Source organism: Pinus tabuliformis, chromosome 7 (genome assembly GCF_031772625.1).
Source record: "Pinus tabuliformis cultivar Carrire ecotype Pingquan chromosome 7, CPIR1, whole genome shotgun sequence".
NCBI classification, from domain to species: domain Eukaryota; kingdom Viridiplantae; phylum Streptophyta; class Pinopsida; order Pinales; family Pinaceae; genus Pinus; species Pinus tabuliformis.
In genome coordinates, this window is record NC_142293.1 from 1,676,609,042 (window position 1) to 1,676,625,147 (window position 16,106).

A 16,106-nucleotide genomic window follows, 5' to 3' on the forward strand; every position below is an offset into this window, starting at 1 on the left:
TGTTGTCCTCCTCAAATTGGCGTGATAAAGCATCCGCTACAACATTTTCATGCCCTTTCTTGTAAATTATCTCATAATCATATCCCAGCATTTTGGCTAGCCATTTATTTTGCTATGGTGAGGATAGCCATTGTTCCAAAAAATATGTAAGTCTTTGATGGTCTATGCGGATTTGGAAACGCCGTGCCGATAAGTATGGTCGCCAGGTATCCACTGCATGTAAGATGGCCATCATCTCCTTCTCATAGGTAGATTATCCCAGATGTTTCCCACTTAGTTGTTGGCTGGTGAAGGCCAAGGGTCGACCTTCCTACATTAAGACAACCCCAATACCCATACCTGAAGCATCACATTCAATCACAAAAGATTTGGTGAAGTCAGGTAGTGCCAATACGGGAGTGGAACACATGGTCTGTTTGAGAGCTATAAATGCCTGTTGTGCTTCATCAGTCCAGATGAATGAATTTTTCTTGAGAAGGTGAGTGAGGGGTCTAGTAATGCGACCATAATTGCGGACAAATTTGTGATAGTAGTCGGTGAGACCCAAGAATCCTCTCAAACTCTTCAAGGTCTTTGGTTGGGGCCAATCCTGCATTGCCTGGATCTTTTTGGGATCCACCCTGACACCTTCACGCCCCACAATGTGGCCCAAATACTCGACTTCTTCCATGCCAAAAGAGCACTTGGACAATTTGACAAATAATTTATGCTTCCAGAGCAGGTCTACATGCTGAAGATGTTTTTCCCAGGTGAGGCTGTAGATGAGAATGTCATCAAAGAAAACGAGGACACATTTTCTGAGATATCGTTTGCGCAGGTGATTCATGAGGCTCTGAAAAGTGGATGGGGCATTACAGAGACCAAATGGCATGACCAGAAATTCATAATGGCGTTCATGAGTTCGGAAAGCAGTCTTGGGAATGTCTATTTGGTGATAGCCCGAGCGAAGATCTAGCTTAGTAAAGAATTGAGCACCATTTAGTTCATCCAGCAAATCATCAACAATCGGGATGGGGAATTTTTCTTTGACCGTAAGCTTGTTGAGGGCCCTGAAGTTTGGACACATGCGCCATTCCCCATCTTTCTTGAGCACCATGAGCACAGGTGATGGATAAGGACTGATGCTAGGATGAATGACACTGGCTTCTAGGAGTTCCTTGATGAGTTTTTCAATTTCATTCTTTTGGGCGAAAGGGTATCTATATGGGCGCACATTCGGTGGTTGTACCCCTGGGACCAAAGTGATGCTATGGTCATGTTCCCCTCTAGAGGGTGGAAGCTCATGAGGTTTGTCAAAACTCTGCAGGTGGCTGTTTAAGATTTGTTGCATCTCAGGATGAATATGAAGAGTAGTGGTTTCGATGGCTTGGATGGCATTAAATTGGGCGATAACTCCATGATGGCCTTTTTTAACAACTTTTCCATTCGATGCGCGCTGATGATAGGAGTACCTACTTGGAGTCCGCGGAGGGTATGCATGTGGTCCTTCTGCTTAAAGCTCATATATAACTCCTGGAAATGCATTGTAATTGGGCCTAGTGTGCGAAGCCATTCAACACCCAAGACAATGTCACAACCACCCATGTTGTTGGCAAACATGTGGGTCTTTAGGTGGTAATCTCCCATCTGAAGTTTGATATTTTCACAACAGCCTTCACATTTCATTGCTCCCCTATCAGCAATCTGGACCTGGAAATTAGAGACTGCTCTGACAAAACAATGCACAGCTTCTGCGACTCTCTGATGGATAAAGTTATGCGTGCTGCCACTATCAATCAATACTACTACAGGGCGATGTTTAATAAAACCTCTGATTTTGAGAGTTTGGGGAGAAGAAATGCCTGCCAAAGCATGGAGCGAGATAACTGGTTCTTCTGGTGTAGCTAGGAGCTCATTGTCTTGCTGGTTGTCCTCATCTTCCTCCTCTGGTCCCTCAAAGGGTGGGGCTTCCTCAGATGAACTGTGATCAGTAGCATCAATTTGAAAGAATTTGGGTTCCTTGCATTTATGCCTCGGGGAGTATTTGTCATCACAGTAGTAACACAATCCTTGCTTTCTTCTTTCAGCCATTTCTGCGGGGGACACCTTTTGAACCTTAAGTGTTTGGGTAGTGCCCTGAGCCTGGGTGGGGCGTCCCTTGGCTATGAAATTTGGATGAGGCGATTGGGCCGCCAAAGCATGTTCCACTTCGATAGCCTTTGTGCAAGCTTCCATCCATGTGGTTGGGTGGTGCATCTGAACGTGTGCTTGGATGGCGTCTTTGAGACCACTTATAAACCTTTCCAAGTAGAATTCATCTCCCAGACCTGCTGTGCGGAAGGCTAATGTCTCAAAGGCTGTAATATAGTCGTTTACCATGCTTGTTCGTTTGAGCTTAGTAAGACGACCCAAAAAAATAGATTCATGGTCAAAGCAGTCACAAATGGATTTTGTGAACACCTGCCAAGTAATTGTCCTTGGATAACATTTTTGATGCCACTGCCACCATTGCCATCTTTCTTGGTCCAAGTAAAGGCCTCCCACTTGTAGCTTAGTATCATCATTTACTTTGTGATTCAGTGTGAAATATTGGTCCATTTGTGATAGCCATATTGCTAGATTAGAGCCATCAAATTTGTACATGTCCAGCTTGGGTGGTTGAGGGTGGGAATGTTGGTGATTTCCATGGAAGTGAAGATGATGGCTAGATTTTCCTTCATGGTCTTCATTAAAAGCATAGGCCTCCGATTGTAACCCCGACTTGCCATTTGTGACTTTCTCTGTTAATGTTTGGATTTGGGCCGTTAAAGCCTCCAACCGTTTTTCAATGGTCTCCATCTTCTCATTGGTCACGGCTTGAACTCTGGTTTCTACCATACACAGATTTGGGTCACTTGTCGCCACTGTGAAAAAATTTGGGACCACTCGAAAATTGAAGTTGACAAGTGAATGGTACCACCTCCCTCAGCTCGTCGTCCTGATTCTTATGGGCTAAGTCTCTTATAAGCGTCCCAAGAGGGCCTCAGACTGCAGTAGCCAATTTCCAGAAAAGTTAATCCTGCCCAATGTCTTGCGAGAAACGCCCCAAGGTATAGAAGCCACAAGCCTCCCTACACAAATGGTTAGATCTGCCTGCAAAACCCCCAACTGCTGAATGTGAGTTGGACTGCGGCAACGACAGAACCCCAGCTGCTAGATCTGAATGGTATTGTGGCAGTAGACCTTGAACTGGTGGATTTGGTTGTTGTGGTGACGACAGAACCCCAACTGCTAGATCTGATCTGGCAAAGAAGATGATGGGCGATCTTCAGAGAGATGAGGGAACTATGGTCTCAAGGAGTGTCAGGTGCTATAGATCACAATATACATAAGGGTCCAACAGTAGTACTCGGCCCAATCTTTCAGGACACTAACTAAGGAGGATCAACCATACCCTTAGCCGTATTACCCGACTACCTTATCGTACGCGCGGGTAATCTCCCTGAGTGTTGTGCTCAGTGTACTGTAGCAGCAAGACGGTCGACGGTTTATCTACAACGAGGTTTCAGGTGAGCCTAGGGGGCTTCCAATATACCTAGAGGGTACGTGGAAGACAGTCCGTGCGTGGTTCTATCTAATGCGCTACTACTCGAAGGGGTACCCACAGGGGTTACAAGGGAGTCCAACAAACGTGACCACCTCTTGTATTTCCTGCGTGCATGCCTCCGCAAATCCGCAGGTTTATATGCTCAACGACAGATCCCGTGGTTTAAAGACGCTGGAACACGTCTCTAGCCAATTTTTTTTTTGCTAAAAATGGAGATACCATTGGCCCTGGAAAGCGCTCTGATACCACTTGTTATGCTCGTGACCTGCGAGAAGATGCCAGAATACCAAATATACGAAGAAACACAACCCAAAACACAAAAGAAAATGAGAAATAACATGTATTTTATTATTCAGAGATGAAAGCAATGTTCACTTGCCTCTTCAAGGGGGCAACCTCCAGTAGAGTAGGGCTCGATTACAAAATAAGAAATGACGCTCCTCAATGGGGAGTCTCTATCTTTTATATAGGATTCATACATGCAATACCATGGGTCAGTACCATGGTTCTCTTAATACCATCTATCTAATACCATGGCCCGTTTGCAACTAACTGTGGTCCCTTTCTTTAAATGCGGGTCAACCACTTACAGTTATTAATATGGGCTTTATTGACTCTTTAACTAACTATAATTATGACTCGACCATATTACATAAATAAGGGGGTTAAGGTTGGACCCTAACATTTTCGGTCTTCATATTGATATATTGATGTATTTGTTCATGTAAAGCATGTTCTTCATGCTCAAAAGAAAATCAGTTTTTTTTTTATGAAAAGAACAAATATTTAAATTTTTGAAAATTAGTTTTTGGCTCCCAAGTGTTCAAGTCAGCCGTGCGTCTCCCTGAAATCAGCTCAGCCAACATTGACACCCATTTAACCTCATGAAGAGGCTCTAAATAAGAGTTCTTCATCCTCCTCAGAGACACAACTCATCTTAGCATAAAACAAGATATTTCTGGGCATACAAATCAAGTTTAGATGCAAAGCAAAGGTGAAGAAGTCTCTTGGTTGAACGGATTATTTCTGTGGTCTATATCTGCTCTAGAAGGATGAAATTCTGTGGATGCCATTTGTACAAAGATCTGAACCTGTGTAGGCTATTGTGACAAAGGTCCGCACCTGTGATTGATCTCTGTGACAGAGGAGCTAATATTTCAGAGGTACATCTTCTATGTTCAGTTTGACGAGTGTTGGCTTGGGCAGTTGGTGAATGCTTGTTAATTTGACCACAATCTTTGACTTTGATATCTCTTGTTGAATTGGTTCTCTAAGAAAAGAATTTGTTGGGTTTTTACCCCAAGTGGGTTTTCCCGGGATAATAATTGTGTTGATATTGTGCACTGTGAGCTTTTCTTTCTTACTCTTGTATGTTTGATTTTCTCAAGTATAGTTGCTTGATGAAAAATTAGTAATTGTTGGAAGGATTCTATATATAGTAACAAGTAATTATCAGTGTTCAGAAATTAGCATATTTCCCTAGAATTTTAATAGTCTATTGTGAGGTACATTAACCATTTTTGTATTCAAGTGCTTCCATTTAATGTTTAAGGGCATTTTAGTCCCAGAGGGGCAGCTCAATTGGTGATCAAAGTGAAGTGAAATCGTACAAACTAAGAGATCCAAGGTTCAATCCCCCAGCTGTGACCTGGTCTACAGAGAGGAGGACAGGTTGTAGGCCCCCAGAGGTATAGTGGTAGTGGCTAGAATCGACCTTGTGTCATGTGAGCACGCGACTGACTCAGTTGCCGATTCCTCTGGGTTACAAAAAAATGATTAATGTCATTTTAGTATAAATCACAGGATGAATTGGATGATAGACTGCTATTGGTTGTACACTTTTTCCCTTGCTTCATCTTATCTACCATTCTATATTAGAAACGTTTTTTGGAAATTTTCATACTTTTGTTTACCAATAATTTTTTGTTTTTATTGTATGGAATTGTATCTGGGACTCTCTTTACTTTGTGTTTTGTCATTTACTATACTTTTCCATACATTTTGTTAGTCACTCAGAAGGCTTTGATAATATTTTGTTTCAGTTTTTTATGCTCAGAATTCACTATTATCTTTTAAATGTTCATTTTGAGAAAATCTAGGAATCAATGAATTTGAAAGAAAATGATTAAAGACTATTTTATTTTCCATGGAATAGGTTATAGTTTTTGAAATTCTGACTCTTGCTTTTCAGTCTACCATTGGAGAGCCTTGTTGTTTATCGATTAAATGTGGAAGGATTTACCATAGACAAGTCGAGTGGGCTGCAGGCTGATAGAAGGGGAACATTTTTGGGTTTGATAGACAAAATTTACCATCTAAAGAACCTTGGTAAGCAACTTTGAGGAGATTGAGTGACATTTTTCTTGATTCTTGTATTGGCATTTTTCAGCTTAACAGATGCTTGATTCAGTGGTGTTATTGATGATACAAGTTTATCACGTTATTTGATATCACTTTGTAGGTGTAAATGCTATTTTGTTGGAGCCGATTTTTGCATTTGACAGGAGGCAAGGTCCCTTTTGTCCATACAAGTAAGTACTTTAAGGCAAATTTATCCTTTTTACTACTCATGGCTGAGAATTGTGAGCTTTAAACACTAGATTAAAAGATAATTGTTGTGAGGATATAAATGTTAGCGCTTGTTGGGTTTGATTATTTTCCTAATTATTGGGTCCATTTGTTGGGTTTGATTATTTTTTATGGCCCATATAATCAAAGATCAAAATGCATTCACCTCTCTTGAATTCTTAAAACAATAATTATATGAAAATGCCCAGCAGTGGGGACTATTTTATTGTTTAGGAAGCTCAAAACAATCATTGAACAAATCCAACTTATGTTGTTGAGATGTCCTTATTAAAAGTGAAATTGCAAGATTTTGAATGCTACAAAATTCGTTCGAAATTCATGGCACAAACAAGATGTCTAGTGAACAAAATGTTACCTTAACCAAATGTAGCTTCTTCTTCTTAAAGGTCACAATGATGGCATGCAATGCAATAACTTGCTCACGTTACCTTTGCCTAATTATACATTGATATTACCAGATGTCTTCACCATAAGATACTAGCGGGTTTCTTTTTTTGTAAAATCATGCATATGTGGAAGGGTTCTTTAACAAATTGTCTAGTAATGATTTCCATAATTAATACTTGACTCATCATGTTATTGTTTGGCTATGCAACTTTTTTCTCATGATACTTTCATATACATTCTCTTGAGATTTGCTTTTTTTTTTCGTATTTAATTAATTATTTTTTGTAAATTTGTATATCATACACATTTAAGCTTGTGCTTCCAAAAGTTTAAATTTTTAATGCTATCTTGCTTTGTATTTTCAAGAGATGTTTCTTCATATTACTTGTGGTACTTGTGGTTGACTAAGCATTTAGGATATAGTCTTTCATATAGAGTGACCACTTCCATCTTTTAGTCATAGATCTCTACTTCTAGGCAAACTTGATTGTGAAGAATTGACAATAATCAATGCATGTTAAGATAGTTGCGTGCTACTAGTCCACATCCTAGAATACTTCGAATATAAAGATGGTTTCTGAAGGGGATAGTCTTGTTATACATTCTCTTGAGATTTGCTTTGTTTTCATATTTAATTTTGAAATGATTTTATGTAAATTTGTATATTATATACATTTAAGCTTGTGCTTCCAAAAGTTTAAATTTTTAATGCTATCTTGCTTTGTATTTTCAAGAGGTGTTTCTTCATATTACTTGTGGTACTTGTGGTTGACTAAGCATTTAGGGTATAGTCTTTCATATAGAGTGACCACATCCATCTTTTAGTCATAGATCTCTACTTCTAGGCAAACTTGATTGTGAAGAATTGACAATAATCAATGCATGTTAAGATAGTTGAGTGCTACTAGTCCACGTCCTAGAATACTTCGAATATAAAGATGGTTTCTGAAGGGGATAGTCTTGTTATATATGGCTAGGGTTAGACAGTGCAAATCATTTCCAATAAGATATCATAATCAATCTCAAAGTGTTTATAACTCCAAACATGAAAAGTGGTTTGAAATATCTTTTAGATGTGTTTTCACTTTTTGTCCCTTATCCTTATCCTATTTTACCTTTTCTAGCAAGGAAAGCCTGACATGAAAACCAATGGAATGCTTCCCCACATTCATGGATGGCATCCTTGGTGTCAACTAGTGCACCTTGCGTAGGGGGATTCAAACTAGGCACCTATTGTCATGGAATCTCTATGAAAGCTATTTTGACTACTGGGTTGATGAAATCTAGTTGGATCTTAACCTTCCATTTGCATATGCAAAACTGGGATTTAACACTGCCCTAGCCACCATGCAATTTTGAGGATTAGTTAACTCCAACATGCCCTCACCTTGCATACTTTTAAAAGGTTTTCTGTGCTAAAGAAGTTTCCCCTACAATTTTTGATAGCATGCATGTTGCTTTCTCTTGGGGAATTTTTTTGGCCTTATTTTAGCTTGCATGCTATTATTAAAAGAGGAAAATCAGTCATGCCAAGAGGAGTATTTCATTCTAGTTGAGAGAAATTTGGGAAGATTTAATTATTCGACTAGGTAATGTTGAGAAATCCATTAGGGCAGCATATTAAGGTTTCTTATTAATTTGATTTTTCTTTTTCTTTACAATTTCTTGTGATTAGTTATTACTTCTTCTTCTTTGTTATTATATATTCATCATCAAGACAATTGCCAAAACTATGAAGATTGCACGATGTAGGCACTTAGCCAGGGAAAAACCCTTATGAAGGGGAAAACCCAGTCAAACTCTTCCTCCAGTAGATTCAAATCAAGATGAGACAATTCAAGACCCTTTTGACCTAGACAAAGACCTCCTCCAATCACCAAGCCAACCCTTCCTTCAAGTAGACAAACTCTGCCAAAGTCACCAAGTGTTAGCTCGTCAAATACTGCTTCAATCCAGAACTTCGCCCCCTAGCAACAAAATTTCGGACTTGCAGTTACTACAAAAATTTCGGCCCTTGCAACTTGTCTAGTGTTAGGTCCCTATATTAATAGTGTAGCCCCTTATTATTATTAGTTCAAACCCCTTATTGTATTGTTGTGCCCATGTAATCCCCATATTGTTATTATTGTGCCCCATAGAAGCCCATTATTGTTATTGGTGTGCCCTTACATTGTTATTGTTATGTTAGCTTTGATTATATTGTGACCCCTTAGACTTCTATATATAGAAAAGAGGTTTTGCCATTTGTATCATCCACGAATTGTTAGTTGTGTAATGTAAAGGAGGTTGCCCCCTCGAAGAGACTTATTTTGAAGTTGTTGATCTATCTCTTCTTCTATTTTGTGAGTTGGTTGCATAACATTTGGTATGAGAGCTTTGGATTCTAGGGTTTCGCTGCTTCAAACAGTTCATCTTGGAATTTTCACTATAAATTTTTTTCTACAAAGTTTCAGAAGCTAAAATTAAAACCCATTTGAGCTGAAAGCTTTCTGAACCTTGTGTCCGAATTTCAGATCTTGTCTCGCTATATTTTCGGATATATGAGCTGAGGAAGTTAGGGTTTGTGAAAGCTCCTGAATTCCATCTCAAACAGGTCATCGTGGAATTTTCACGGTAACTTTTTTTCTAGGAAGCTTAGGAAGCTGAAATTAAAACCCATTTGAGCCGAAATTGTGCTGCACCTCATGTATGAATTTGAGAACTTGGTTTGCTATATTTTTCGACATATGATCCAAGGGAGCTAGGGTTTTTGTAGGATCCCGAATTCCATCTCAAACATGTGACCTTGGGAAAATCATCATAACTTTCTCTTTGAGCATTGGATTAAAATTTCGTAAAAATTGACTGAATGAGGATGGACTGTAGTTTGTTGGATATTGTTTTCAGGGACGAAGGTCGAAATAGTGACACGTGGCACTTCTTACAAGTTCGCTCTACTGAACTAGTCTATAATCAGGACATCGTAGGAAATTGGGAATAACCCTTTCTTGAAGAACCCAATCTAGATTAGACCTATGGGGTTGAAAAGATGACTCAGAGGGCTGCCATAGTACACAATTTCAGAACTTGGAGATCCGAAATTACAGAGTTACAGTCATTTCAAGATCGAGCTCCTAAAAGCAAAAAAAAGAGATATGAGAAAGTTTGATGGCAAGGATCCGATAACTTGGATACTACAGATGGAGCAATATTTTCATCTACATGATGTGCGACTGTTACAAAATGTACGTATTGCATCCTTATGTTTAGAACCGAATCAATTTGTATGGTATAGAGGGTTCTGTTCTCGTAAACTACTTGTCACTTGGTCAATTTTCACGGAGGAAATGATAGCACATTATGAGGATACAAAGAGCAACACCTTCTTTAGCCAATTGATAAATCTCAAACAAAAGGGTTCAATGGTAGAGCACATTGAGGACTTCCAAAAATTGAATATAAGGGTAAATGATATTCCAGAGAAGCAGAGGATTGATGTCTTCATAGGGACTTTAAAGGATAATATCCAATATGAGGTTCGCCTTTGGGAACTTGATTCATTGGAGAAGACATATAGGTTTGCAAGCAAAATTGAAAGAAAAATTATGGCAACAAGGAAACCTACTACTCATAACTATAAAGATGGAAGTGTTGTTGCTCCTAGCCTTCTACAACCTACAAGGTTGACACCACAACAATTGGAAGAAATAAGAGCAAAAGGGCTTGTTACAGTTGTGATAGAAAATAAACCAAAGGTTATAAGTGTGTCGAGAAGAAATTAATTTACATAGATGGGGAAGATGAGGAAGAAAATGAACAAGAAATGTCAAAAGAAAAGGGTATTCACCAGGAACCAATCCCAGAGAAAGAAGAAATGAATCTAACCATATCTTGTAATGCATTGACAAGAATTACCACTCCTCAAATTCTCAAGATAGAAGGACGTATTAAGAAGAAAAAGGTAATAGTGTTGATTGATTCGGGTAGTACCCATAATTTTATTCATTGTAATATAACCAAGGAATTGAATTGCTTCCTATATCCAACACCAAAGTGTTAAGTAATGGTTGAAAATGGAGGAGCCATAAATTGCTTTGGAAAGTGCTACAATATCAAGCTATTCATGGGAGAATATGTCTCGAATAGTCCAATGCTTTCCATTCCAATGGGTGGTGCTGATGTTGTACTAGGAGTCCAATGGTTACAATCTTTGGGGACGATAGCTTTCAATTTTCAAGAACTTTTCTTGAAATTTTTTTGGGAAGGAAAGGAAGTTGAGTTAAAGGGTATCACGCGAAAACCAAGAAAGATAATCGGCTCTAATAGCATGACAAGGCTTCTAAAGAAAGAACAACGGGGCGTAATATGTTCACTACAGGTTCAAACAACGAAATCATCTATTTCTCTAGATCTCCAAAAAGTTTTGGACAATCATTCTAAGGTTCATGTAGGAGAAGATTACATCGAGCATCAATAACAAGTTCTCCAACTCTTAAAGGATAACCTCACTTTGGCGCAGAATCGAATGAAACAACAGGGAAATCAACATTGTAACAAAAGAAGTTTTGATGTAGGCGACTAGGTATTCTTACGGCTACAACCATATAAACAAATGTCCCTCAAGCAAGCGAAGAAGGATAATAGATCATCACCAAAGTACTATGGTCCTTACAAGGTGTTGCAAAAGATTGGTACTATGGCATACAAATTGAAGCTTCCTACATCTTCCCGAGTGCACCCTGTTTTCCATGTTTCATGCTTAAAGAAGGTTATAGGTGACAAGCTCCCAGTTCAAACGATATTGCCAGAACTTGACGAGGAAGGAAAAATCATAGTGGAACCTAAAGAAGTCATGGAAACAAGAACCCGACAGCGACAAAATCGATCAATCTCAAAGTATCTCATCAATTGGAGGAGCTTAACTACTGCAGATTCCGCATGGGAGGATGAGAATGTTATATAGAAGCATCTAGAACTACTCAAGCATTGAGGAAAACACTTTTTCAAGGAGAGGGGCATGTTAGGTCGCTATACTAATAGTGCAACACCTTATTGTTATTAGTTCAATCCCCTTGTTGTATTGTTGTGCCCATGTAATCCCCATATTGTTATTATTGTGCCCCATAGAAGCCCACTATTGTTATTGTTGTGCCCTTACATCGTTATTGTTATGTCGGCTTTGATTATATTGTGACCCCTTAGACTCCTATATATAGAAAGGGGGTCTTGTCATTTGTATCATCCAAGAATTGTTCATTTGTGTAATGTAAAGGAGGTTGCCCCCTCGAAGAGGCTTATTTTAAAGTCATTGATCTATCTCTTCCTCTATTTTTTGAGTTGGTTGCATAACATCTAGACACCCTAAAAATCTCGCACGTGTGAGAGAGACATGTTCCAAACTTCAATTTTGCTTTCTCCTTGGTTTAGTTATGCTTCTCTTTGAATTCACTCTTCTTCTTGTCTCTTTTTCTTGCAAATCGAACTTGTGTGAGTGCTCCTCCAAATGAGTCGAACTATCTCTATTTATACTACTTCCACAGGGTCAAATTACCTTCAATAGGGCCAACTTGGTAAGGCGGGGTAAAATGACTGTTTTTGACTCAAAATAAATTTCTTTACATGATACAAAATCCCAAGAAGGGTCTAATAATTGTAACAATGACTCTTATGACTCAAGAGAAGACCATCCATCTTGCATTGCATTCTAAGTCTAGTTGCATTAATAACTTACCTCCAAGCATAAGCTTGGTTGACAAATACTTAGGGCCACCCTTTCTCAATTTAGCTTGAGGAATTTAGACCCTCTTTAGTGGTTAACACGTCGACCTTGCAGTCGTAAGAGCCACAATCTCTATAGTGCCGGAGGCATCCGATGGTTGGAACATAGAGGGAGGTATCGTTAATCAAGCCTTTACTTGCTTCCCATCAGATTCCATTTCACATCCTACTGTGGAGACTAATTCCAAAACAATTAAGAGGAAGGTTACATCTGGAATAGACATTTAATTAAAATCAACCAAGATTTTGCATTTCACCTAGCTTGTAGGATTTGCACTTCATATAGGATAGTCATTCAACCAAGCAACAATTGTCCATCCAATTACTTAGCATTTAATTGGTAATAAGCAAGAAGTTGACTCCATAAGGCATTGGTCTCACAATTCAATTTAGTATAATCTTTAAGTCTTGCTAAAATTAACCAAGTACCTAGGCCACTCAATCGTGTCTCTCGGACTTGTTGGTTGCCAACTTCTCTTCCATCTTCGCAATGCCATAAGGACCACCCCCCATAGCTTGTTGTTGGGAGACAACTAGAATGGAGAGGTCGGGGATCAGAGTGTCAACCCTGACCTGATTCGTTGTCGCAGTGCTTGTACAATCTGAGTGACAACAAGTCTTGGAACAAACAACATCGCTGCCACCTCCAGAAATTCTCCAATCTGACACATCCAACCCTCTTTACTGCATGTGTGGTGCTAGCTCCACTACTTAGATGCCAATCTGAGCCTGTCTTTGAAATATTGCAGAACATTGATCTTATCACTGTCATGTGTCTGTATCAAGGTTGCGAGGGAGTGTCCCCTCCCCCCCTCGATCTTGCTCCCAATCTGCGCTCCGGTCGGGAGCGACCTCCTGAAATCGATCCCGAATAGGGAGCGATTTCGGGAGCGCGCTCCCTAACAAAAAAAATGCTCCTTTTTTTTGCCAATTCGATTTAGGGAGCGTCGCTCTGGGAGCGGTTTTTCCAACCCGAGAGTGGTCAGGGAGCGATCGTTCTCGACTTCTCTTGGGTTGGAAAAATCGCTCTCATTCGTCGGCGAGCGATGCCCGTGCGACGTAGGAGAGGCGACATCGGTGTAGAGAAAGGAAGGGGATGGGAGGGAAAAAAGGGAGGGAGGGGAGGGAGGGAAAAAAGGGAGGGAGGGAATAAATAAACCCTCTCCCTATCATTATTCATTTCATTTCTAAGAGCAAGAGAGTGAGAGAGAGCAAGAGAGAATTTGGAGCAAGGAGAGGAGTTGGAAGAGCTTGCAAGGGGAAATTGGAGGCCAAAGAGGTAGGATCTACACTTTAATCTAGCAATTATTTTTTTATGTTCATTGCTAAATAAATAAATAAATTTTTGTTCTCTATTTCCCATTGCCATTCCCATTCCATTTTTTTTAGATTCAAATCTTCAAATTTCAAACATCATGGTTATATTTCTTGGCATTTTCTTCTTCTTGGTTCCTTTCCTGGTTTTTATGGTGTTGAGGAGTAGAAAAAGGAGGGATGAACATGAAGAAGAAGGGGATGAAGAAGTCGGTTATAGTGGATTTGATGAAAAGCTCGGAGAGGAGTACCTTGGTGAGGAGCTGGAGGAGAGTGAATATGATTCAGCGCAAAAAACTAAACAAGGCCTAACCCCATTGTGGAAATATGTTACTAGGCTTGAAGCAGGGAAAGGGGGCGGAACCACTAAATTTCACTGCCCCCATTGCAACAATAATTACACAGGTTCATACACCTGTGCTAGAAAGCACCTCTGCAGGAAAAGGCCATGGAATGGAAATAAACAAATAGGAATCAAAACTTGTACAGGTGTGTCAGTAGCAGAGATAGCCAAATACATATGGGAAGAGGAGGAAGCCCAATACAAGTCTAAATGATCAAAGGGTTTCTTTGAACCAAGCTCACAATCACATGCACAAAGAACTCCTTCAACATCCTCCTATGGCATTGGATATGGAGGCATAGGGTCACCAAACATCTCTTTAAGGCGTAGAACCATATCAAATTTCCTTGATGAAGGGTGTAGGAATGATGTGGATGCAAAAGTTTACCAGTCTCTATGCATGTGGGATGCCATTCAATGTTCTTCGATCACCTTATTGGCATGAAATGGGTTCTGCCATAAATGATGCCCCTAAAGGCTACAAGAGCCCTGGGTATGACAAGGCTAGAACCGTTAGACTTGATCATGAAAAAGCAAAAATATTGCATTCTTTGAGTAGAATGACAAATTCATGGACTGAGCATGGGGTGTCCATTGTATCTAATGGATGGACAAATGTAAAAGGCAATCCATTGATAAGTGTTCTTGCTGTGTCTGTTAGTGGTGCCATCTTTCTTTCAACATATGATTACTTAGACAAGTTCAAGACCGACATCAACATTGCAGAACCACTACTTGAAACAATTGACCATATTGGGCCATACAATGTCATCCAAGTCATTACTCATAATGCTGCTAATTGTAAGGCAGCGGGAGGAATTATTGAGGATAAATACCCCAACATGTTTTGGTCTGGGTGTTTGGTTCACACAATGAACCTTTTGATGCATGATATTATTAAGAACAAAAACCAGCAATACAAATGGATTGGTGATTTGTACAAGAGAGGCAAACAAATGATAAAATTTATTACAAATAATAACAATACCCATGGGCTTTTCTGCAGTCCCTCAAGATTGGAGCTGTTGAAGATTGCGGAGACTAGATTTGCTAGCTATTACCTCACCTTCAGGCACCTTTTGAAGGTAAGAGAGTCATTGGCTAGCATGGTATCACATCCACACTAATAGATATTAAAGGAAAGGGCTACAAATGCAACTGATAGGTAAGGTTTTGAATAGGTGGAGGAGACCGCTCTTGGTGGTCAGTTTTGGGCACGTGTGAGGCAAGTATTGGAATTCACCAAGCCCATTTATCACATGATTCGTTTTGCAGATATAGATAAACCAGTGATTGGGGAGGTGTATGAGCAGATGGATACCATGTTGGGGCAAATAAAAGATGTTGTTCAGAAAGATGATCCCAACTTGTATACACTGATTCACAATTGTGTGTGTACACGATGGAATAAACTTAATGTTCCACTACATGCCTTGGCGTATATCCTTACTCAAAAATACTACTCTCCAACTTGGTTGGGCCAACCTGCACCATGGGGTGGGGTTAGGGTCAAACCCCATATGGATCCATAGGTAGCTACAGGATATATGGAAGCATTATACAAGTTGGTACCTGACAAGGAGGAATGTGCTAGTTTGCATCTTGAATTAGGCAGATACTTCAGTTGCACTGGTTTGTTTGGTTCTTTGCATGCAATGGAAGATAGAGATAGATTTGATGCTCTCACATGGTGGGAAGCATATGGCGGCATGGGACTTTTGCCAAAATTGGCAAAAAAAGTTCTCTCACAGGCTAAGTCACATGACATGAGGACACGAGACACGGAGGACACGTAAATACGAGTATTCAATACGAAACGCAGCGACTTGGAAACAGGACACAGGGGACACGTTTTATATATATATATATATATACCGAAATATAGTTTTTTATCCATATTAAATTGCAGGTTGCAGCTTATCTAATCAAATTAAAATATAATTACTTCTCAAAGTTCATAGTTCACTTTTAAAAAATAAATAGAATCAAAATTTACTATTTAGAAATTAGAACGTGATATGCTTGGTCTTGATTCTTGAATATTCAATGTTCATTGTTCATGTACAACTTACAAGCACATAAGAAAATAACTAAAGTCTAATCCTATTGATTTCCTCTGCCCCTCTTGCAAGAAAATGCCACAACTTTCCC

The 16,106-nt window shown here is 39.5% G+C and overlaps 1 protein-coding gene across 3 annotated transcripts in view; it reads left to right on the forward strand.

Moving 5' to 3' along the window:
• Window positions 1-16,106, forward strand: part of LOC149254893 (isoamylase 2, chloroplastic-like) — a 542,818-nt gene that overhangs the window by 195,156 nt on the left and 331,556 nt on the right. For all 3 annotated transcript variants that reach the window (XR_016267196.1, XM_089460267.1, XM_089460266.1), the window contains exons 11-12: window positions 5,757-5,893; window positions 6,027-6,096. Coding sequence is in view for 2 of the 3 variants with exons in the window: in XM_089460267.1 (XP_089316393.1) it covers window positions 5,757-5,893; window positions 6,027-6,096 (207 nt within the window). In the remaining variant the exon portion in view is untranslated. The remainder of the gene's footprint in view (window positions 1-5,756; window positions 5,894-6,026; window positions 6,097-16,106) is intronic.